The sequence below is a fragment of the Camelus dromedarius genome, chromosome 17 (genome assembly GCF_036321535.1).
Source record: "Camelus dromedarius isolate mCamDro1 chromosome 17, mCamDro1.pat, whole genome shotgun sequence".
Lineage (NCBI taxonomy): Eukaryota > Metazoa > Chordata > Mammalia > Artiodactyla > Camelidae > Camelus > Camelus dromedarius.
The window spans coordinates 43,678-67,776 of record NC_087452.1 but is presented as its reverse complement, the minus strand read 5'-3'; the positions used below and the strand labels follow the sequence as shown (position 1 = coordinate 67,776).

The 24,099-nt window shown below is 50.1% G+C and overlaps 1 protein-coding gene across 1 annotated transcript in view; it reads left to right on the top strand.

The window, feature by feature from the left end:
* The window catches only part of CFAP100 (cilia and flagella associated protein 100), a 34,012-nt gene that overhangs the window by 6,234 nt on the left and 3,679 nt on the right, over positions 1-24,099 (top strand). Inside the window, 10 exon segments of the mRNA XM_064496143.1 lie at positions 4,328-4,428; positions 6,281-6,467; positions 8,122-8,189; positions 8,262-8,425; positions 8,586-8,666; positions 9,061-9,359; positions 9,477-9,540; positions 12,946-12,994; positions 13,071-13,222; positions 23,616-23,751. Coding sequence (XP_064352213.1) covers positions 4,328-4,428; positions 6,281-6,467; positions 8,122-8,189; positions 8,262-8,425; positions 8,586-8,666; positions 9,061-9,359; positions 9,477-9,540; positions 12,946-12,994; positions 13,071-13,222; positions 23,616-23,751 — 1,301 coding nt within the window.

Genomic DNA, 24,099 nt, shown 5'->3' with positions numbered 1-24,099 from the left:
CACCATCTAGAACATCTCCCTCTGTCCAGAAATTCCCTCTCCCCCAAGGACAGCAGGTCTCTGCTGTCACCGTGGCATCCTTTTGTCTGCTCTTGAACACGTGAAATCACACCCTTGGCTCCTTTACTTCTGGCTTCTTTCCTAGCATCACATCTGAGGTGCACGTAGCGGGAGTCCTCTGCTGCTGTGGAGTGTGTTCTGCTGTGTACGTACGCCAACAGGGTGCATTCTTCTGCAGTTGAACATTTGTGTCATTTCCAATTGTTAGCTAATGATACTGCTGCAAACGTTCTTGTGTGTGCCATTCTGGGGACATCTCCCCTGGGTGTATCAGAAGGAGTGGAATTGCTGACTATGTACTAAACTTCAGTAGCTGCCACTGGACTGTCTTCCAGAGCAACTGTAGCAGTTCACAGCACACCAGCAGGTGTGAGCGTTCCAGCACTGGGCACACGTCCATTCCTTTAATATTACCTGGTCCTTTGGGGGTGTGTTAGTATCTCATGTTCCCTGTGAGCAGCGAGGGTGACTACCTTTCCCTGTGGTGCTCCTGCTCCTGCCTTTCACCTGCTTTTCTATTGGGTTGTCTATCTCTGTATGTTAATGATTCCTAGAAACTCTTCACATATTCTATTTGCAAATCATGCACCAGTTCTAAGCATTGCAAATACCTTCCTTCACTCTGTGAACTGCCTTTTCTCGCTCTTGGTGGTGCCTTTTAATCAACAAAAGTTCCTGTTTTTAATGTAGTTTGATTCACCAAAGACTTCTTTTTGTACTTTTTGTGCCCAGTTTTAAACCTCTTTGCTGACCCCGAAGATCATGAAGATACTGGTTTATTGATCTTCTACACATTTTGTTTTCATTTCACAATAAGATCTACAGACCTTCTCTGATTGACCTACTTATAGCCATTTTGTTTGCAGACTTTTTGGATTTTCTGCTCTACACTAACATCACCTTGAATAACACTATTTTCCCTTTGTTTTCAACGCTTATCTTATTCCTTTTGTTTCTTTTTCTTGTCTTACCACACGGTGAGGACCCTCATCACAACACGGAATAGAAGTGCTAAGAGAGGCATCCATGCCTTGTTTCCAAGGAAATATTTCACCTAGGGGTTCCTCGTGGATACCTGTTTCCCATTGCTGCTGTAACAAATGACCACAGACTGCGTGGTCTAAGACAACACAAATATATTGGCGTTCTAGAGGTTAGAAGTCCGAAATGAGTATCACAGGACTGGAATCAAGGTGCCCCCCGGACCTGGTTCCTTCTGGGGGCTCCAGGGGAGAATTTGCTTCCTGCCTTTTCCAACTTCTGGAGGTGCCTGGTCTCCCGGCCACCCTCTCCTCCCCCACGGGCGGCCGGCATCTTCCGACCTCTGTGGCCCTGAGCACCTCCTCCTGCTGCTGCTGACCTGCCAGCCTCCCTCTTACCAGGACTCTTGTGATTATATTGGATAATCGAGGACAATCCTCTTTTCCTATAAGGGAGCACAGTCACTGAGGTGGGGGGATTAGGGAGCAGACGTCTTTGGGAGCTGTTACTCAGTTCACACTTCCTTTCATCAGATCTGGGAAGTCCCCTTCTATTCCTAGGTTGCTAAGAATTTTATTCAAAATAGGTTTTGGATCTTATAAAATACTTTGGCTGCATCTATTGAAATGATCATAAAACTTTCTTTCTGTTAACGGGGTGTAGTACATTGCTTGGTTTATAAATGTTAAACCAACTGTATTTCTGGAACACTTTGCTTCAGAAGATTGCCATTCTGGGTTGTGGGCTCATTGTCTCATTAGCATGTTGATTACCTCTGCTCTCTCTCCTCTCCTCTCTCTCCCCTCCTCTCTCCTCTCTCACATTAATGCTGAACATTTGCTTCTTACCTGACTGCACATGCAGTTTCTGTTTTGGAAGCTGGTCTCCGCAGAGTTACCTACAGCTGCGTGGCCTTGGGGGCTCCTTCCCTCTCAGTGCCTCTGTCTCCTCACTGGGCGTTGCAGTGGTTCCCACGTCGTAGGGTTGTTCTACACATTAAGTCTAGTGAAGTCCCCAGCAGTGCCCAGTGCTTGCTGCCACCACAGTTAGCCTTTGCCGTGGAATCTGGATGTGACGCCTGCAGGCGCTGGGGGCCAGTTTGGGAGCATAGAGACTCTTACTGCCCCCGCCTCCCTGGCCCAGGCTCTGTCCTTGCTCTTCTGAATTTAGGGTAATGCTGTGGCCCTGGGTGGCTGGCCAGGAGCAGGGAGCGAGAGAGTGAGGTGTGGACGTGGGGAGGGCACTGGCTGTGCAGTCCTGTCCAGGCGTCCACCCCCCGCCCCCGCCATGCCCTCCTGCAGCTGTGTGGGCTGTGATCCCCCCAAACCCCATCCTGGCTCCTTCCCTTCCAGAGCTGCCAGCCCTTCTCCTCCACAGCTTTTCTGGTTCCTAAATTTATGTTATGTCATTCCCGGGGGTTGGATGGGCCTAGGGGGGGAGTAGCCACGTGCCCAGTTCTCCGTCTTCTCCCTGGTCCCCCGAGGCTGGCAGAAGGTCCTCTGGCGATCTCTCCTGGAATCTCTGTTAGAATCAGAGTCAGCACGTAATAGGCGTGAGGCAAGACTCCACCCTTCAAACCAAACCTGCAGGAGCCCCTGTAACAGTCTCCTGTCTCTCCGGTCCTGCCTGAGCCCCTGCCCCCAGCTCCCTCACGTCCACAGGTCCCTCATGGACCTCAGGGCACATGCCCATGTCCCTCTCTCTGTAGCGAGCCATCTCCCCCACCACCAGAAGCCAGGCTAGGAATTGACAGAGCCCCTGCTGAGTCCTTCCCATGGGCTGGGCAAGGAGCAGATCAGTTTTTTCTATTTTGCTTGCTCTGAGCACAACTCAGTTTTTAGATCTATTTTGACAGGATCTAATCCATACAGAAAAGTTGAAGGAATAGTAAAAGATTTTGTAGCATGCCCATGCTTGGGCTTCTCTGGCCCTCCTCATGAGGGATGCAGATGAAGCATCGGGGCAGGAAGGTGATGTGTGGGGACCATGCGGTAAGGATGCAAACATGGAGTCTGCAGGCTTCTCTGTTGTAAGCTCTTTTCCCCGTGGTAATTGACAAGTGTCCTGTGTGCACCTTGATACTTTGAGAGTATCAAAGCATAACTTGAAATCCCTTTAACGGCATCCTCTTTCTGCTGGTGAGGGTGTAGAATTGGACAGACCCCTGGGAAGGCAGGTCAACATAAGTCTCCAGAGCCTGGAAATTGCTCACAGCCTTCTAGTCTCCCTTGGGAAAATCACTTCCAGGGGCCAGGCAGTGCCAGCACAGTGATGGGCTCGGGGTGTCCAGGTGGCGCCATGGACACCGCACAGACGCCTTGGCGGGTGTGCCTGGTGAAGCAGCACGTGGCCGCAGCCCTTATTATTTGCTTATGAGGTTCTCAATAATCAGTAATTTTACAGGGAACTGCTGATGGTAAAGTGTTTTTTCAAGGAAAATACGGAACTATTAAAAGTGTCTATTGAAAAGTACTGGGAAGAACCCCAGATGTGTTAGCAGCACTGGTTTAAAATGCAGGGGTCTCTTTTAAAATACGACATTCTCTTGTACTTTCAAGTTTTTGTTTGTTTGTTTGTTTAAAATGAACTCTGTTTCTTCTAAATCATGGGCAGAGGGGAAAGCAAACATATTTTTAAGCCCTTAGTTTGGTGCCCTCTGGGTTCTGTCCTCTCTGACATCTGCTGAGCTGCCCTGTGGGAACCTCTCCCTTACTCCTGGGGGGTGGGCAGCAGAATTCGGGTCCTTGGCAGCCCCCGCCTCCCAAATCCCTGCCCTGCCTCCTCAGACTTCAGGCACTCTGCCATCACCGGCTCCCAAGCCCAGCCTTCCCCTGAGGACAAAGCATGTTCACCTGGAATCCTCCTGTCCCCTGCAGACAGGTGCTCAGCTCCAGGGTCAGCCAGTTCCATCACTTAGAAATGGCAGGCGGGGCTTCTCTCCTCTGTGGAGTGTGGGGGTTCCTGAGACTTTAAATCAGAGAGGACAGAAGGCCAGGGACATAACAGATGTCTGAGATACAGGAGGGTCTATGTTCATAAGGTCTCTTTCAGATGCCAGGGACAGAAGCCCAAGTCAAGTAGGTTAAGCCAGACAGTTAAGTTTATGGAGCTGGAAGGCCCAGGGGTGGACTTCAAGCATGGCTGGATCCCCAAGAACATTCGCTACTCACTCATACTTTTGCAGAAGCTCTCTTGCTGGGCTGGGAGGGTACTGGAGCCCCAGAGGTGCTGATCACTGCTTTGGCAAAGCTGGCTCTTTTCTCCAACAAGGTGTCTCCCTCCCCAGTGTCTGTGATTGTTCCTGACCATTTGGCTAACCCTTTCCACATGTCTGGGGACGTGGATTTCTTCTTGCTCAGAGATCAGGAGCGGAATAAGTCTCTCTCAGTGAGTATCCAGGAGAAGGCTGCCTGCAGCTCTTCCCTCCCTCACACAGCAGCAGCCAGATTGCACTTTCCTCAGGTTACTCACTCTAGAATAGTCGATGGCTTACCATTTCCTATGAAATCAACTTGAAAATGCCTGGCCCTCAGGTCAGAGACCTATCCCACTGCCTTACCAGGCTCATCTCCACTGTGCCTGGGCCTTTGTCAGGGAGGGCTCTTTGTAGCTGCTGTGGCCACGGTCCACGGTCTCAGCTAATGTGCCTTAGCTTCTGCTGTCCTTTGCGGAGATGCTGTCTGCTCCTGAGACTCTCCCTTCCTTCAAGGCCCTAGGAAACCCCCCTGCCTGCTCCAGCCTTGCACAGTCCCCTCTCACTGGAATTCTTGGAGGCCAGACACGCACAGAGACGCATGCCCGTCGGCAGCGCCTGGGAGTCCCAGGGTCAGCCCTGACTGTACCCTTGTGTAGTCTCTCTTGCATCACCATCCCAAGAGCCCCTGTGCCCAGATAACCCACTACCCCTGCAGCACGGTTGGACTGCACCCCTGCCAGGTTGGGGGACTCGCCCAGTGGGCATCTCCACTAGGAAGTGGCCAGCTGGGCCTTGTTTCTGGGACACTCTCAGAGGCACAGGCATGGCTAGAATCTGGCTCCCTCCTGGGATGACTCTGGTCACCCCAACTCAGGGCTCAGCAACTGAGAGTCCTTAGAGCAGTGGCTCCTTCTGTGACCTTACCCAGGGACATGCAGGCCCTCCAGCTCCACCCCAGACCTGCCTAGGATTCTAGGCGGTGGGAGGAGGGACACAGCCACTCTGAGCAGCACCCACGGCAACACACACACAGCTTCCCCTTCCTTCCCTGGAGCTGCCTGGGCTTTCCTCTCCCCGCCTGGCCCAGCTCCGGGAGCCTCTGCCTGCCTTCCAGACTGCCCTCACCCCCGATCTCACACTCCTCCCCGCAGCAGCGGAGCTCCTGGCTCCTCACGCTGACCCCAAGCAGTCACCCCAGCATCTTCTAATCACAGACCTTCTGCCACTGGGGTTCTAGCAGACGACATTTTCCTGACTTTGTTATACATGGGTGTGCAAAGTAGTGGCTTCAGGCTGGATCCTGGCACAGATGTCAGGTTCTTTAGAGGTGGAAGTGGTGTTGCACCCTATGGGGCCAGCAGGAAGTAGACTTTGACCAGGAGGAGCCATGTGAAGAGCCCCCGTGAGGGCGTGTCTGCAAGGGATGTGGAGAACCCCCAGGGCCTGGACCGAGTAAGGGGCTGGGCACTCCTGCATAGGCCTCAGGGAAGAGGATCCCCACCCTGTCCTGGAAAGTGAAGGGCTGGGGCAGCATGCAGCCCAGGGGGCGTCAGGTGGGAGGCTGGAGAATAGGTGGGGAGGGGCTGCCCACAGTGACTAGGGAGCTTGCAGATCAAACTCGGAATTTCCAGTTTCTTTCGGAAACCCCGAAGATCTAGTTTCCCTGAACTTTAGTTTGTCAGATGTGGCAAATGACAAGACACTCACTTTAAGGTTGAGTTTCAGATAAATGAGGAGTCACCTTTTATTGAGTCTGAACCCTGCACTGTTGATCTGGAATGCACATCTGACCAGCATCTGGCGCCCCGGTTCCCATGAGGCGCGTCCTGCCAGCTTCGCTGACAACCCCTGGGCAGTTGTGCCCCGGACCGCAGAGCGCTTCGCACAGGCACACAGCCCCGCAGTCTTTGCGCACCGCGCCGCTCGTGTGCACCTCGCCCGCGGCCGAGAGCGGGGGCGGCCCCGCGAAGCCCCCACCCCCAACCCCGTCCCCGGCAGAGGGAGGGCTGGCCCCGCCCAACCCCACCTGACCCCGCCCCGCAGGATCGGGAGCCGAAGAAGACTCTGCGAGTGCACGAAAAAATGACCTACTCGTCCAAAATGTCGGCCAAGCACACCGGCTTGTGGCGCCAGCTGCAGCTGGAGGACGAGACGGAGGACCAGGAGGCGCGTGCCGAGCAGCTGCGCACCTTCCACGACCACACGGCCTGGAAGCTCTCCATGACCCAAGGTGCCGCCCCCGTCCCCGAAGTAAAGTCTTTGTCCTTACTGTATGAGCAGTGCTTTAAAAGGGCTTGGAGATGCGGTGCTGCGGTGCCTTGGGGAGGGATGGGGTCTTCTCTGTGCCTGACCTCTGTCTCCCACGTCGCAAAAATCATTCCCAGATGGACTTTTAATCTGAAAGCCTTTGAGTTCCAATACTGCATGTATTCCAAATGCTGGCTGTGCACAGTGAATGCAGGCTTTACGATGTGTAAAATACAGGCATTTAACTTGGTAAACAGCGTCTCTGGTAAAGGGCAACTCCATTTCCTGGGTTCAGAACTGAGGCTCAGCATTTAATAGTTTGTCGGTCCTGGGCAAATCAGCTATGCCTCACAACTTCCTCTCCCAGCTGATGACAGTACCAGCCTCGTGCGTCGTGGGATTCAGCGTCTTAAGACACTGCACATAGTGAGAAAGAGCTATGTGTACCTGAGCTATTATTTTTTTGACCTAGTAGAAGTCTGAAGTACTGAATATGCATCAATATTCTACCAGTGAAGTATAAGTCTCTAAACTAGAAGCAGTTGAGAGCAGAAAGTCCTGGAACCCAGTGGGACTGCAGGGACCCTGAATATGAAGATGTAAACAGACTCCAAGTCTCCACCCCTGGAGACGCTAGAATGAACCTTGGAGGCTTGTTATCTTGGATGGAAGCCCTGAGCTTGTGTTGACGTTCTGTGTGTGGAGCTCTGCACCCGACGAGCAGCACTGTGTGTGTTGTTTCTGCCTCCACCCTCCATTTCTAAGACCTGGGAGCAACAGGTGGCATCTGGATGGGGAGGGCTGGACCCAGCAGGTTTCGGCGCAAGACTCATTGGGGCTCCAGCTTTGACTTCCAGAGAGGAGCTGGGTCTCCTTGAGGGCAAGGCCTTACCCTGAAGTAGTTCAGAGAGGCTGAGGCTGAGCCAGGCTCTCTGCCAGGCACCTAGACTTAAAACAGGACTCCTGCACCACCCCAGGTGCTTCTGGAAAGGAAGGATTTGAGGGTAAGGCAGAGAGCCACAGGGTCTGTCCAAAGCTGGGAAGCATTCAGGCCTTCCTCTCCAGAAGGGCATGGAAAGAAGCCCCCTGGGCCTTGGCCCCAGCTACCCTGCCTCTCCGCCTGCATTCTGGAGGATGGTCCTGATGCCCAACCTTCATTTCCTCCCAGTTGGCCGATGTAGACTTAGCTGCTGCCCAAATCAGGCCCTGGAGACTTAGGGTACTCCAAGTAGACATCATGCTGCCCCATTTTTCTCTCACCGCCCCTTTTCAGGTCCTGGCCAATAGGCCTTTCATTGTTAAGTCCAGCCAGGTCAAACTTCCAGTGCGGGGGTGTCCAGAGCCTCATTCCCGGTGAGAGGGGTCCTACAGCAAGAGAGGCTCAAGTCAGACATACTGAAGGACTTCCCACCTGCCCATGGAGACAGTACTGTATTGGTAGAGTCTGCTCTCCTTTTGCTGGAGACAGAGCTCAATCTCCCGCAGTCCCTGTAGTAATCTGGACCTCACAGCAGGGCGTGGCTCCTAGAGCAGTTAGCTGACCCCATGCTGCCTGGCTTTGCCCATCCTGGGCAGTAGACTTGGATCTCTCTCCAACTGCCCACCCGCCCCCTCATGCTTTGTGCCTCTCATTGCAGAAAGGAAGACGGAGCCTGAAAACATAAACAGCTACATAAACCAGAAGCGGCAAATGTTCCTCATCCAGGTAGGCTGGCTGCCCCGCGGGCCGGGCCACCTTGTGCGGTGAGGTGCGTGACTCCCGCTCGCGCACCCTCAGTATGCCCTGGATGTGAAGCGGAATGAGATCCAGCGGCTGGAGAGGCTGGCAACCAGGGAGGAGGCCGAGCTGAAACGGGCAGAGAGGCTCCTGGAGAAGGACGCTGCTCTGTTTGACGAGTTCCTCAGGGAGAACGACCACGGCTCTGTGCAGGCCCTGAGGCTGTGAGTCGCCAGGCCCAGCCGCCCATAGGCGTCCCTGGACCCACCCCCAACCCCACCAGACCTGTCCCTGGAGCTCCCCCACCTCCAGCCCCGACTGCAGGCAGCCTGGAGGCCCCTCTTGACTACCTGGCCGTTGGCTCCCTCCCCACCCAACCCCCAGGGCAGAGAAGGAGTCCAAAGCAAAAATGGAGAAGATTGTCCAGGTCCGCGACCTGACCACCCAGATTATGGACATCAAAAGGTGAGGTCAGAGGGCAAACTGGGACCTGGGCCACCCCTGCAGGCATGTCTCCCAGAGCTGGAGGGTGCTCTGGATCATAGACACCTCTGAGTCCTGACTGTCTCAGGGATCCAAAGCCCCATGGGCTGCTGCCCATTTTTCAGATGAGGTGACCTTCTTGAAACCACACCACCGGGGCAGGGCTCGCGTGGCTCTGAGGCCCCCAGCTCACCCTGAGAGGGTGGCTGCAGCTTTGTGGGTCTCAGACACTGGTCCCCAGGAGGGCGGCCTCCTTCTCTAGTACCCAGTGCACCTGGGCCTGTCCTCCAGGAGGACCTGGAGCACCGGGCCTGGCCTCCCTTCTGAGGGGCCCCAGGGGCAGAGCCTGACCTTGACTGACCCCTCCCGGATCTAGTGAAATCTCCAAATCTGAAGACACTCTGCAGCGTTACAAGGTCTACAAGGATTTCCTGTACAAGCTGTCACCCAAGGAGTGGCTGGAAGAACAGGAGAGGAAGCGCTCGGCTCTCAAAAAGGCCAAGGAGGTGGTCACAGCCTTCAAGGAGAACTTGCTATTCTCCAAGCTCAGGGACAAAGGTAGCAGGAAAGAGGGCATGCCCGGGTCCCCCCAGGCCCTGCGTCCAGCTGGCGTCTGGGCCACAGGCTCCGCCCCTTCCATTCCTTGCAGAGTCCCAGCCTGGCCATGGCCACCCTGTGCCACCCGGGCTCAGCCCCCACACTCACTCCCAGGAGAGGGGGTCGGCTCTCAAAGCAAACCGTCCTGCAGCTGAAGGGAGACAGTGGGGAGTCTTGGAACCCTGTGCCCCTGAGCCATCTGGGACCCCTCTCTTGCTTTCCGTAGGACTAGGGGTTAAGGGCAAGACGGACTCCAGAGGTAAGTGGCTGCCCCCGGCTGGAGGGGCCCTGTCCCTGGCTGGGCAGGAGGACACCCTTCCTCTGCTTCCTCCAGAGGGGCAAGTCCCAAAGAAGCCCCCCAGGCTTCTGCAGGTGGTGCGGCTGAGGCAGGTCCTGTCCAATACCGTCAACCTCCAGCAGGGCAACCAGCCCAGCGTGTCTGGCAGCCTGGACCCCAAAAGGTGAGTGGGCTTTGGGGGCTGTAGAGGTGGCCGGCCTGCTGGGGAGTGGCCCCCAGTGGCTCTGGCCAGGGGACCCCCAGACCGGCCCAGCCTCCCTCAAGGGGAGAGCATTAGGAGGGGCTGTTCCCAGCCCAGAGGCTCTAGAGTCGGACTTAGGCCTGAAAACAAGATGTTTTCCTAGCAAAGGTTTGTTTCTGTCTTGATTTGGTGAACTTGAGCCTGTGGTAGCCCACTTGGCCCTGGTGGAGCAGTCACACGTGCGTGGATAAGGCAGCCATGTGGGCACTTGGGACAGGACACACCTGCTCATGCCCTCTGTGGCAGGAGTGCTGGCTGCAGGGACAGAGTCCTCGAGCCTTTTCAGAGAAGCTGGGAGTGTGGGTTTTCACATAAAATTTCCCCAAATTAAAGTGTGACAGTTATTTTCAAGTCTTTTAAAAAACACGATAAGAGACAGACAGAAACCACAAACAGATTCGTGGGTCAGTGCACAGCTGTCCCCGTACTTTGTTAAAAAACGCCTCTATCTGCAAGACCAGAGCTGCCGGTCACCCCTAGTTACTCCTCCTCTCACTGAAAAAAATGTTTAATCTTTGATAGGAAACCACAGCTCTCTAAGTGTGAGAATTCCCTGCTCCCCTGAGCTCACCTCCTTCCAGCCCCTCCCCACCTGGCTGTTGGCCTCCCTCTGCACAGCCTCCATCCAGCCGTCCCTGAGGTTGCTGTTCTGTGGATACAGAGAGCCCTGGGATGTCCTTAGGATTCAGTGTAAATACAAGCAAGGGTGGTTTCCTTCTGTGTATCCTTCTCGGTAGAGAGCCGACCCTTCCCACTTCTCTGTCTCTGTTAGTACTGCAGTCAGGGGTGTTTCCAGAGGTGGCGTCCTCAGCCAGGGCTCCAGCTTCCCCCAGTGGCCTGTCCAGTGACCTCTTGGGGCTGGCCAGGTGACATTCAAAGTATGTGGTTATCGAGGGTACTGACCTGGCTGGGTGACATTCACAGTATGTGGACATGCGGGACACCGATCACAGCCTTGGGTGGTCATCAGGTGTTTGCTTTCACACTACCAGGGCCACTGCCAAGGTGCTGTCCTGTCATATGGCGTCTGGACCCCTTTGGCCAGAGGGACAAGGAACTGGAGAGCTGTAGGGGGAGCAGGGCGGGTGACTGGTGGGCAAGAGCCCCAGCAGAAGTGAGGGCGATGGATTGGCTGTTGCGAGTGGAGGGAGGCCACTGTGCAGGGCAGGACAGCAGGCTGGAGGCCCAGGAAAGGGCTGCTACTCCAGCTTGAGTCCAAGGCTTAGCTGGCAGTCCCCTCTTCTTCAGGGAGGTCACTCTTCTGTCCAGGCCTTTGGCTGATTGGATGAGGCCCACTCACCAATGAAGGGTCATGGGGTCATCTGCCCAGAAACATCTAGAATAATGTTTGACCTACCCCAAGTGACACAAAAAGTCCACTGTCACTGGGGGCTCAGGGGTGGGTCTGCAGGCCGTGCAGAACTGTTTCAATGTCTGACAGCTCCATCAGTCCCTTATGCTCCAGCTGAAGGCCAGGCCTCTTTCCGGGGACAAGTTCCAGCCCCAGTGACTTGCCCCGTACGCCTCTAACACCCACCTCCAGGGCCACCAAGCACCTCTCAAACACCTCCTGGATCTCTTCCTACAGTGCCCTGACACCCGCCTATACCCACAGTCCTCCAGCTGTGACAAGTGACCCCAGGACAGACCTCTTGCCCCACTGTCTCTTCCCCACCCCCTTGCTGCTCTTGCTCAGGCACCCCAAGCCCCAGCCCTCCTGGAGGGCCGCCCACATGTCGGGGAGGGAGCTGGGATACCTAGCAGCCAGGTGGAGCTGGAGCCCAGGCTTTGGCCCAGCACCCACCCTCAGGTCCAGGGCCTGCAGAGGCTGGGAAGTTCCAGTGATCAGACATCGGTCTTCTTTTACTTCCCCCGATATTGAAGTGTTACTGACATACCTCAAAATGCACATGCCAGGTCCATGCAGTGGGGTTAACTCTGGTCCCTGTAACCCCTGCCGGTGGGGCACCGTTATTTCCAGTTCAGGAGCCAGGTATGCAGGCTTCCTCTGCCTAGCTTGCCCTCGCTCAGCCCTGGAGCACCTACTATCAGGCTCATGTGGGGACAGTCCCTGAGAACAGAGGTCCTCTGTCTACTAGCCTTGGGACCAGGGCTGCTGAGTACAGTTGGGCAGGTTGTGGGCTGCATAAGGCATTCAGCGGAGAGGACAGGTAGGGGTGAAGTCCAGCCCCTCCCCCCTGCTATGTCCACCTGGAGGGCAGATTCTCAGAAAGGCACCTTCTGGGCCAGCAGTTCCCTGGAGGTGACCTTGGGTAGGTGACTGGCTCTCTGAACGGCATGTTTCTCACTTGCTGAGTGGACATCAGTGTGCACACAGGGTGGGCACAGGCTTGGCAAGTGGGTGAGCTGCCAGCACGGGTCCTCCCACAGGCCCTGCGCTGTCGTGTCTCCACTTCAAGAAGATCAGGGCCTGGAGTCTCTCGGGCCTCTGCTCAGCTTCCCCTAGCTGCAAGCTGGCCTTGACGGCTCCTGGGCCAGCAGAACCTGCTCATCCAGGCAGGGCCCAGGCTGGAGCAGGTCAGTGGGGCAGGTTTGGTGTCAGTCTAGTCCCCATGCAGTGCTTGCAGCCCTCACAGCTCAGCGTGGTCCCTGCCCCGTTGGGGGTCAGGGTCCGTTGGAAGCAGCATGAGTGTCACAAAAAGTTGTGAGTGGGGCCATCAAGGACAAGTGCCAGGGCTGAATCTGACAGGTCGGGTGGGAGAGGCCCCAGAAGTGGCTCTTAGAAAAAGAATGGTAAGTGGGGAGGGGCAGCCTGGCACCTGGAGCCGCAGGTGCAAAGATGCTGAGGTAAGATTGGTACCCGGAGAGCAGGAGGAGCTGGTGGGGCAGGAGCAGCCTTCAGTGGTGGGACCCCAGGCCCTCAGGAGGAGGCCAAGCTTTATTCTAACTGGAGTCAGATGAGCTAATTGCATCTTGAAACTCTCCCCTGCTGTGTGGCAGCTGGGGGGCCAAGAGGAGGCTGGTACCACTACCTCAGCAACTTCTGAAGGGTGCGAGTGGGGATGGGGAGGTGCCCTGGCCACGCCAGGCACTGGCCTGAGTGAGATGGCCCTCAGGACTCTGCCCCCAGGTTAGCTGTGTGCCCTGACCCCTTGTCTCCGCAGGTCCAGCTCTGCCCTCCCTGTGCAGGAGGACCCAGACAGTGATGGGGAGGTCAGTGCCCTTCTGGGTAGGGGCTGCAGAAGCCAGGCCCTCACCACCCAGTGCCCACACATGGCTCTGGTTGCAGGAGCTGGAGCTGTACTTCACAGAGCCCCAGCAACTCCTGGATGTCTTCATGAAGCTGGAGGAGCAGAACCTCTCATTGGTCCAGAACACCCAGGAGATGGAGGAGACATTGGAGGAACTGAACTTCACCCTGAAAAACACTCAGATTCGCATGTAGGTCTCGCACAGGTGCCTTGGTGGTGAAGGGGCTCTGTCACTGGTGGTCATGCTGGAACCCTCCACGGTCACTGGGAGATGGGCTGTGCACTCCCCCCTTATCATAACCCTGCCCCTGTCCTGGCTTCAGTTTTCTGGAAAGTTCCATTTGAACACTTAAGGCCTGGCTCTGGGGAGAGAGTGTGTTCTCTTGGGTAGGGGGTTGGGGGTGGGAGTAGGTCAGGTGGGTGGATTCAAGCGGGGCTGGCCCCTCCCCACTCTGGAGCAGCCTGCAGTCCGAGGGGGATATCTCCAAGGACCTCCTGCCCAGGAGGTTTTTGCTGACACCAGGTCCTGCAGAGCTTGGCTGGGCAGAGTCAGGCTGAGGCAGCAGGTCAGGCCTGTTAGGAGCAGAGAGTCCTCCATTTGCTTCCAAACACTGACCAAGCAGCTGTTCTGGATCAGGCCAGGGTCTAGGCCCTCCAGGGATAAAGCAAGGCCCTGCCTTGTGAGCTGGCAGACTTAGAGGTCCACAGGTTTGACTTGTGGGTAGTAATACATGCTCGGAGGAATATGAAGAGTGATACAAGAAGGGGCTGAAGTGGAGGGTGGCAGCTGATGGGAGCAGGTAGGGGAGGTTTCCAGCGCAAGGTGTCTTTTGAACCAGGTACTTCCTGAGCAATGGGTAGCCACGTGGAGATTTGGGGGAAGAGAGCTGCAGGCAGAGGGAACGCAGTGCAAAAGCCCTGAGGTGGGAGCCAGCCCAAGGCTTTGCTTTTGCTGTCCCAGCGGAACCATGTTCTTGGTTCCCATGTTCTTGGAGTGCCCGTGTCCTGTTGGCCTATGCCTTGCCTTGGAGAATTTCCTGCGGGGAGTCTCCAGCATAACATGAAAATATCAGTTCTTAGGAAAGATGGTGTCTCCTGGAACCTGGGAGTTGGTGGGCACAAAGCGAGAGGAGCTGGGGAGAGGCAGGCAGCCTCCCAGACTCCAAGAACCTGGTGAGGACGTACACACGCCCCTGCACACCTCACAGCAGAACCCTGGGGTGCTGCCTGGAAGCTGGTCTTTCGCCAGCTGAGCCACTTCAGAAGCTGAGCCGCCCCCAAGAGCACCAACAGTGTATTTCCAGGGGAATCACAGCCCACGTGCATTTAAGTTCCATGAACTCAACCATTTTTTCTTGGGGTGGGGGGAGGCTTTAAAAAATACAACAGATAAACAATTTGAACAGGCCTATCTATTAAGGAGATTGAATGAATATTATTATTAATGTTCCAAACAGAAAACACCAGGCCCAGATGGGTTCACTGGTGAATTCTACCAAACATATAAGGAAGAAATAAAATTCTCTACAATCTCTTCCAGATAGAAACAGAGGGAACACTTCCTAACTCATTCTGTAAGACCAGCATTAACCTGCCTAGTACCGAAAGCAGACAAAGGCATTATATGAAAACTGCAGACCAGTATCTCTCATGACCATAGATGTAAGAATCATCAACAGAATATTAGCAAATTAAATTCAACAATATATGAAAAGAATTAAACACCACGACCAGTTATTCCATGACCGGGGTTTTTCCCCAGGTATATAAGGCTCATTTAACATTTGAGAATCAATTACTGCAATCTGTCACATCAACAAAGCTAAAGAAGAAAAATCAACAGATGCAGAAAAATCATTTGATAAAATCTAACACCCACTCATAAAAATTCCCAACAAACTAGGAATAGAGGGGAGCTTTTTGAACTTGATAAAGGACACCAACAAAACCATACGTCTAACATCATACTTAAAGCTTTCTTGCTAAGATCAGAAACAGAGCAAGGAGTTCCTGTCACCACTTCTTTTCAACATCAAACTAGAAGTCCTAGCTAATTCAGTACGACAAGGGAAGGAAATAAAAGGTGTTAGGCTGGGAAGGAGGAAAAAACCTTTGTTGCAGAACAGATGGTCACGTATGTAGAAAATATCAACAAAAAAACTCCTGGAACGTGGGAGGGTGTAGCTCAAGTGGTAGAGCACATGCTTAGTGTACACAAGGTCCTGGGTTCAATCCCCAGTAGCTCCTCTAAAACTAAATAAGTAAACCTAATTACCTGCCCCCTAAAAACAAACAAACAAACAAAACCTCCTGGAACTAGCAAACCATTATATCAAGATTATAGAATACAAGGTTAAAATACAACGAAGGTTAAAATACAATGAAGCAAAATCTGTACAAGATCTACATGACAGGAAAACTTCAAAATTCTGATGAAAGAGATGAGAGAACCAAACAGAGAGAGATGCCATGTTTATGGGTAGGAAGAGTCAATATTGTCAAAATATCAGTGCTTCCCAACTTGATCTGGAGATTCAATGCAATCCCAATCAAGCCCCCAGCAAGTTATTTTGTGAATATTGGCAAACTGATTCTAAAATTTATATGGAGTCAAAAGACCCGGAATAGCCGATTCACTATTGAAGGAAAAGATCGAAGTTGGAGGACTGACACTGCCTGACTTCAAGACAAGTGGCAAGACAGTCGACAAATAGATCAATGGAACAGAATAGAGAGCCCAGAAACAAACCCACATAAATGTGAACAACTGACCATTAACAAAGAGACAAAGGGAATATGATGGAGCAGAGACAGTCTTTTCAACAAATTGTGCTGGAACATCTGGACATCCAGATGCAAAAAGGAAAAAAAAGAATTTAGACGTAGATTTTAAACCCTTCACAAAAACTAACTCAAAATGGATCGCAGACCTAAATCTGAAACACAAAACTATGAAACTTGTAGAAGAAAAATAGGTGAAACCTACAAGACTTTGGGTATGGTGATGACTTTTTAGACACAACACCAAAGAAACAATCCATGAAGGAAAGAGCTGATAAGCTGGACTTTTAAAAATGTTAAAATTCTGCTTTATGAAAGGCACTGTCAAGAGAATGAGATGACAAGCCACAGAAGTGGAGAAGATATTTACAAAATATCTGATAAAGGATGGTATCCAGAATGTATAAAGAACTCTTAAAATTTAATAATAAGAAGTGAACAGCCTGATTTTAAAAATGGGCCAACGACCTAAACAGACACTTCTTCAAAGAAAATAGTCAGAAGACAAACAAGCACATGGAAAGATGCTCAGCCTCATACGTCCTCAGGGAAATGCAAATTAAGACAATAAAGAGATATCACTGCACACCTGTCATAATGGCCAAAACCCAGAGCACTGATAACACCTGGTGCTGGTGAGGATGTGGCGCAACAGGAACTCTCATCAGTACTGGTGGGAACGCAGAAGGGTGCAGCCACTTTGGAAGACAGCTGGGCAGTTTCTCACAAAACTAATCATATGCTTAACACAGAACCAGCAGTTGCACCCATTGGTATTTACCCAAAGGAGTAAAAACCTTACGTCTACATAAAAGCCTGCATATGGATATTTATAGCAGCTTTATTCATAATGTATTCAAAACCTGAAGGCAACCAAGATGACCTTCAGTAGATACATCCAGACAGTGGAATATTATTTGGTGCTAAAAAGAAATGAGCTATTGAGCCAGGAAAAGACATGGAGGAAATTTAAATGCATGTTGTTGAGTGAAAGAAGCCAGTCTGAAAAGGCTATATGATTCTAGCTACATGACACTCTAGAAAAGGCAAAACTATGGAGACAGTGAAAAGATGAGTGGTTGCCAGGAGTTAGGAGGAGAGAGGGAGGACTAGGGGAGTAGATGATCTGGGGACAGTGACAGTACTCTCTCTGATACCCCGATGGTGGATACATGTCATTATACTCTTGTCCAGACCCTCAGGATGTACAGCACCAAGAGTGCACCCCAGTGTAAACTGTGGACTCTGGATGACAATGACGTGTCTGTGTAGGTTCATTGTGACAAATGGACCGCCCTGGTACAGAATGTCCATAGTGGGGGAGGTGACCGAGAGCAGAGGATGTGTGGGAAATCTCTGTACCTGCCACTCAGTTTTGCTGTGAACGTAAAACTTCTCTAAAATATGAAGTCTCTATTTAAAATATATATATACAATCGCAAATGAGCAGTCTGTTCCCACACTGGAAGCAAGAGGGGCTGTATTAGAGACAGTGCCCCTGAACTCAGGAGCATTCACGGCAGAGTTGTGCACAGCAGCCAAGGGCTGGACACACCCTGTGCAGCAGGTGAGGGGATGCACGGTGTGGCCTGCCCACACCACTCTGATTAGGTGTCCTCTGCTGTATATATCTGTTAGGTGTTATTGGTTTCTTGTGTTACTTAAGTCTTCTATTTCCTTACTCATCTTCTGTCTGCTTGTTCCAGCAATTATTGCAAGGCAGGTATTGAGGTCTCCAACGATTATTGTAGAACTGTTTCTCCCTTCCGTATCGTCATTTTTTCCTTCATATATTTTGACTGTCATTAGGGAAGTAAGTGTTTATTATTGTTATGTCTCCTTGCTGTAGTGAACCTTGTATTAATATATAATGTTCTTCTTTGTCTCTCATAACCATTTCTGATTTAAAGTCTGTCTGGTATTAGTATAGCTGCTCCTGTTCTCTTGTTTGTATTTGCATGGAATATCTTTTTCATCCTTTCACTTTCAACCTGCTTGTGTCTTTGGACCTCAAGTGAGTCTCTAGTAGATAGCATCTAGTTGGGTCGTTTTTTTTTTTTTTTTCTTCCAGTTTTATTATGTGGAATGATTACAGTTCAACTGCACATACACATTATATTGCATGTAAATACATATAAGCAGTATACTGTACTTTTTTAGTTTTCATATATGTACTAATTATTGTTTCTAAGAACAGGTTAGATCTTTGGCTTTTTAAACTTGCATAGTTATCAAAGGAATAAAGCCAACTACAAAATAATCAACAGAATGCGGTAATCCAATCATAAAGGACAGTCAAGTGTGCTTACACATATTCAAGAAATCAAAATAATAATTAGCTCATTTGTGTCATTATTAATGTTACCATTTTTTAGATTCTTCATATAAATGATGGCATTTTTCTTTCTCTTTCTGGCCCACTTCACTTTGAATGACAGTCTTCAGGTCCATCCATATTGCTGCAAATGGCATTATTTTATTATTTTTTATGGCTGGGTAGTGTTCCATTGCATAAATGTAACACATTTTCTTTATCCAGTCATCTGTTGATGGACATTTGGGTTGTTTCCATGTCTTGGCTATCGTAAATAGTGCTGCTGTGAACGTTGGGGAGCACGTGTCTTTTTGAATTTTATTTTTCTCTGGATATATGCCCAGGAGTGGGATTGCTGGATCGTGCGGTAAGTCTATTTTCACTTTTTTAGCGGAACCTCCATAGTGGCTGCACCAATGTACATTCCCACCAACAGCGTAGGAGGGTTCCCTGTTCTCCACACCCTCTCCAGCATCTATCATTTATAGACTTTCAGTGATGGCCATTCTGGCTGATGTGAGGTGATACCTCATTGTAGTTTTGATCTGCATTTCTCTGACAATAGCAGTGCTGAGCATTTTTTCATGTGCCTGTTGGCCATTTGTATGTCTTCATTGGAGAATTGCTTGTTTAGGTCGTCTGCCCATTTTTGGATTGGGTTGCTTGTTTCTTTGATATTAAGGTGTATGAGCTATTTGTATATTTTGGAAATTAGTCTCTTGTCAGTCACCTCATTTGCAAATACTTTCTCCCATTCTGTAAGTTGTCTTTTCTTTTTGTTGATGGTATCCTTAGCTGTGCAAAAGCGGGTCATGTGTTTTTATCCCTTCTGCCAATCTCTGTCTTCTGATTAGAGAGTTTAATCCATTCAAATTTAAAGAAATGACTGATAAGGAAAGGCTTACTTCTGTCATCATGCTATTTGTGTTCTGTATGCCTTATCACTTTTTTGGGGTCTCATTTCCAGCATTGCTGTCTTCTTTGTGTTTAGTTGATTTTTTTGTAGTGAAATATTTAAATTTTTCTCATTTCATTTTGTGTATGTTCTATAGCTATTTTTTGTGGTTACCGTGGGGATTACATTTAACATCCCAAAGGTATAACACTCAAATTTGAATCTATACCAGCCTAGCTTCGGTAACATACAAACCTGCTCCTTTCCAGCTCTATCCCTACCCCTTCTGGTCGCTGATGTTTTCATGCATTGTGTGCCCCAAAACATAAATTAATAATTCTTTTATATGCATTCATCTCTTAAATTATGTAGAAAGCAAGATTTGGAGTTACAAACCAAAAGTTACAGTAATACTAGCTTTTATGCTAATTATTTTTTTTTTCTTTAAGTGTATTAGTCTGTTAAATCATGTAGATAACAAAAAGTACAACTACAAGCCACTGTTAACAATAATACTGGCTTTTGTTCTTGCCCATGTATTTACCTTTATTGAGATCTTTATTTCTCCATATGCTAAAGTTACTATCTAGTGTCCTTTCATTTCACCTGGCAGGTCTCCCCTGGGCCCTTCTTGCAAGACAGGTCTAGTGGTCATGAACTCCCTCAGCTTTTGCTTATCTAGGAATGTCTTGATTTCTCCCTCACTTTTAAAGGACACTTTTGCCAGATGTAGGATTCATGGTTGAGTTTTTTCTTTTTTTCTTTTTTTTCCTTTGAGCACTTTGAATATATTGGCCTGCTGTCTTCGGGCCTCCAAAATTTCTGGGAAATCTGCTGAAAATCTTATTGGAGATCCTTTTTTTGTGGTGATTTGCTTTCCTCTTGCTGCTTTCAAGATTCTTTGGCTTTTGAATATCCTGTGGTAGTTTGTTATAATATGTCTTGGTATAGTTCTCTTTGATTTCCTCATACTTGGAGTACCTTGAGCTTCTTGAATGTTTATATTCATCCAGTTTGCAAAGTTTTCAGCCATTATTTCTTCGAATATCTTCTCTACATCTTTCTCTTCTTCTGGGACTCCCACAATGTGTATGTTGGTCCTTTGGGTTGTTGTCCCACAAGTTCTTTAGGCTTTGTTTGCTTTTCTTCAGTCTTTTTCTTTCTGTTCCCCAGCCTCCATAGTTTCCATCATCCTGTCTTCAAGATCACTGATTGTTTTTCCTCCCTGCTCAAATTTGCCTTTGAATCCCTCCAGGGAATTTTTTATTTCAATTATTGTGCTTTTTAGCTCCAGATTTTCTTTTTTGATTTCCTTTTAAGTTTTCTATCTCTTTATGGATATCTCCATTTTGTTCACACAGTATTTTCTTGACTTTCTCCACATCTTCCTTTAACCCTTTGAGCATCTTTAAACACAGTTTTTAAAAAAATCTTTGTGCTATACTTGCCATATTAATTTTTAGGAACAGTTTGTGTTTCCTGTAAATAGGCCATGCTTTCTTGTTTCTGTGTGTTCTTTGTGCATTTTTGGTGAACACGGAATATTTGAAGCTAATAATGTGGTAGCTTTGGAGATCAGACTCTGTCTCTTCCCCAGTTTTCTGTTTGTTGTTACTTTTGTTTATGTATTTATTTATTTTTAATTGTTGTAGGCAGTCTTTATGCTGAGAATCAACCTGAGGTGTGAAATTAAGGTCTTCTCAGGTCTTTTCTGAGACTTTTCTTTGGCTTGTATGGTCACTTTCTAATTTTTCCCATATACACAGTTGTTTTTGAAAGTCCATGGTCTTTAATGTCTAGCTCTCAAAAAGGGAAAAGACTAAAAATTAAGTGTTGTGGGAGAGCTCTGGTCCTTTAAATACGCTGGAAGTGAAGTCCACCAGAATGGGCGGGGCTTATAGCAAAGGAGATAGGTGAAGCAATGACCTCTGTCTCTTTGCACCTCTGTGACCAGAAGCAGCAGTCAACCATCAGAGCGTAGATCCCAGTATTTGGAGAACAGGGTCCTTTTGGCCCACCCTGGTTCCTGTGAGCTGTGTGCGAGGTGTTCCAGGAACATACGCACAGGTGCTGCCATGGGGATGGAGTTGGGGGATGGGTGGCTGTTACTGTGCTCAGAGCTGGAGTGGAAAGAAATGAACACAATTTGATGTCCAGGTCCTTCCCTAGAAGTTGTGAACAACCTTAGCAGACTCCAGAGCTACAGAATAGTTCCGTCACAGATTCTGCCAGTGCAACTGTTTTCTAGGTGTGGAGACAGATTTCTGGTGCTTCCTACTACACCATTTTCCTCTATCTCAAAATACTTTATTTTTGTCCTTTTTGCTGCTATTTCTGCAGGAATATGGTAACTCTTTCTCTTTAGCTTGGTCTTTGAATGACCTTTATTTATTCACATTTGGTGGTGCTTGCTTTTCTCTCTCTTTTTTTAATACTAGTCCAGTAAACTTTCTGATTATATGTCTCCAGGTATTTAGGAAGGGATCCTCTTTCTTGTTACCTTTTAAAAAACTATTTATAACTTCTCCAATTCAGCCTAGTAACTCTAAGAAAATTTCAAACACATAAACATAAACAAAAGTAGAGAAGGTGGTGTAAAGTCACCAGCTTCACCAGTGACCAACCCATGGCCAGTCTTTCCCCTTGACCCACCCACTCCCCCATCTTCCTATTATTCTGAAACAAAGTCCAGGCACTGTGTCATTTAGTCTTTAATTATTTCAATAGGTGTCTCTAAAAAGAATAGGGCTCTTTAACTTAGCCATAATACCATCATCACATTAAAAAGTAATTCTTAATGTTGAATGTCCATATTCCATAAATGGTTAGAGTTTTTAAACCATTAGTCTGAATTAGAATTGAAATAAGATCACACTCTGCAGTCGGTCGTGTCTTTAAATCCCGTTCAACCTGTAGGTTTTCTCCCTGTGTCGTCACTTTTCTGGCAGCAGGGTGCCCCTCAGATGCTGTGCACTGGGCCCCCGGGGGTTTTGTTAAGTGAAGTCTCTACCTGGTCAGGTCCTGGGTGAGGCCTGAATTCTGCTTTCTGACAAACATGCAGGTGGTGTGGACCCTGGTCTGAGCACCAGTGCTGGGCAGTGTGTTCTTCATGCCCTGCAGGTTGGCAGTGAGATCTGGTTGAGGAGAAAAGTCTGTGACCCAACAATTTGACATTTAAAGAGAACTAGTGGGGAAAAAGTGATCTTTTTATCCCAGTTATTGAAGAAGAAATAGGACAATGATCTAACCCCCCCCCCCAACCTGGTCCAGGTAACGAGCTGTCAGCTACAAGGTCACTGGCGAGTCCAGGCACTGGTCATGGAGGAATTCAGTGAGAGCTGAATTCAGTCCTGTTACCCTTAGGAGATGCACTGCTGACCCCAAGCACATCACCCCTGTGGTGGGTGCTCAGGGCTGGAGGGAGGTCAGGTCTCTGTTACTGGTCCAGGCAACCTGCATGCACCCTCCAGAGGCCCAGGCCTGGGTGAGGGGGTTGTGAGCAGCATGTAGCCTCTCTGGCCACCCACCTCTGAGAGCTCAGGAGGGCTGGCCAGACCAGCCTTGGCCCCACAGTCTGAGACCTGCGCTGGGGAGCTGGTGTGGGGCTGAGGCCTGCACCCCTGTGGCAGTGCATATGACAGGCCCTGGGCCCCTGTGGGCAAAGGAGCAGCAGCCTGTGGCACTATGCCTAAGAGTGAGAAAATGTCAGTAGGTTCCATCAGCCAAAGGGCAGAGCCCCAGAATCACTGCTGGGGAGACCGGCGCCTCGAGGCCTCCCAGGCACTGCCAGCTGAGTGGCCGATGCCCTGCTCACTCTGGCCAGGGCTTGCATGCAGCTGCTCGCATGGACGGACCCATGCCAACCCTAGGAGCCAGGAATCCTGCTCTGGAAGCCCCAACATGCAATGGTCAGTGTCTGCCATGATTGCGAAAACATTTTTTAAAAATTCTTTTAATATTTTATTTCATTTAAAAATTGATTGTTGCAATTCTATTCCTAAATATATACCCAAGAGAATTGAAAATGTCCTCACAAAAGCCGGCCTCTAAGTGTCCATAGCGCATTATTCCCAAGAGCCAAAAGGTAGAAACCACCCAAATGTCCATTGATGGTTGAGTCTATCAGCTGAGGGGGTCTCTCCGTACAGTGGACTGTCATGTGGTCGTAGAAAGGAAGGACGCTCTGACACATACTTCAGCGTGGACAGACCTGAAAACATTATGCTGAAGGAAAGAGCCAGACACAAAAGGACCAGTGTCATGTAGCTCTGGGCTTATGGGGTGTCCAGAAGAGACACACAAGAGAGGGAAGAGTGGGACCGACCAGTAACCAGTCTGAGTTTCTCTCCAGGTGATGAAAATGTTCTGAAGTTAGATCATGGTGCAACCTGGTGAATATACTAAAAATGACTGAATTGTACATTTTAAAACAATTTTATGGTGAATTATACACCTCGATAAAGTGGGTTTTTCTTTTTAGTGTGGATTGTTAAAGACCTTACATTTCAGTCCTGCCTCATCTCACCAGTCCTCTGCCCCCCCGTGCATGCGGCTGGGGCCGGCAGGCTCAGAGAGTGCTGGTCCCCCATCCAGGGACAGGGAGGTCAACCAGCTGAGGCAGTGGATCACCACCCTGATGACGGCCATCGCCAAGGAGGAGGAGACAGCTGCCGAGCTGGAGCTCAAAGCCCGTGTCTTCCATTTTGGCGAGTACAAAGGCGATCAGGAGGTAGGGCCCCAGACAGACAGGCGGATGGTAGCTGGTGGGCAGTGGGTGTGGAGGGCATGTGGTGCCACAGGGCAGGGTGGGAGGCACTCACAGGCACCTGCTAGGAGGAGCCCCAGTGCACAGAGCCCGGACAGTGGGAGAGTAAGGCCCGAGGCACATGGTGCCTCAACACCGTCCGGGCTCTGGGCCTGACCCTTGGCCCCAAAACAGAGCCAGCCATATATTCATGCTCTGTGGACAGGCAGCCCTCCGACACACCTCCTCCCTCCCTTCAACAAACACGTCTGCTTCTTAAACGCACGCAGTGTGTCCAGAAGTGACTGGCGGGAGGAAGGCAGGCACAGCCTC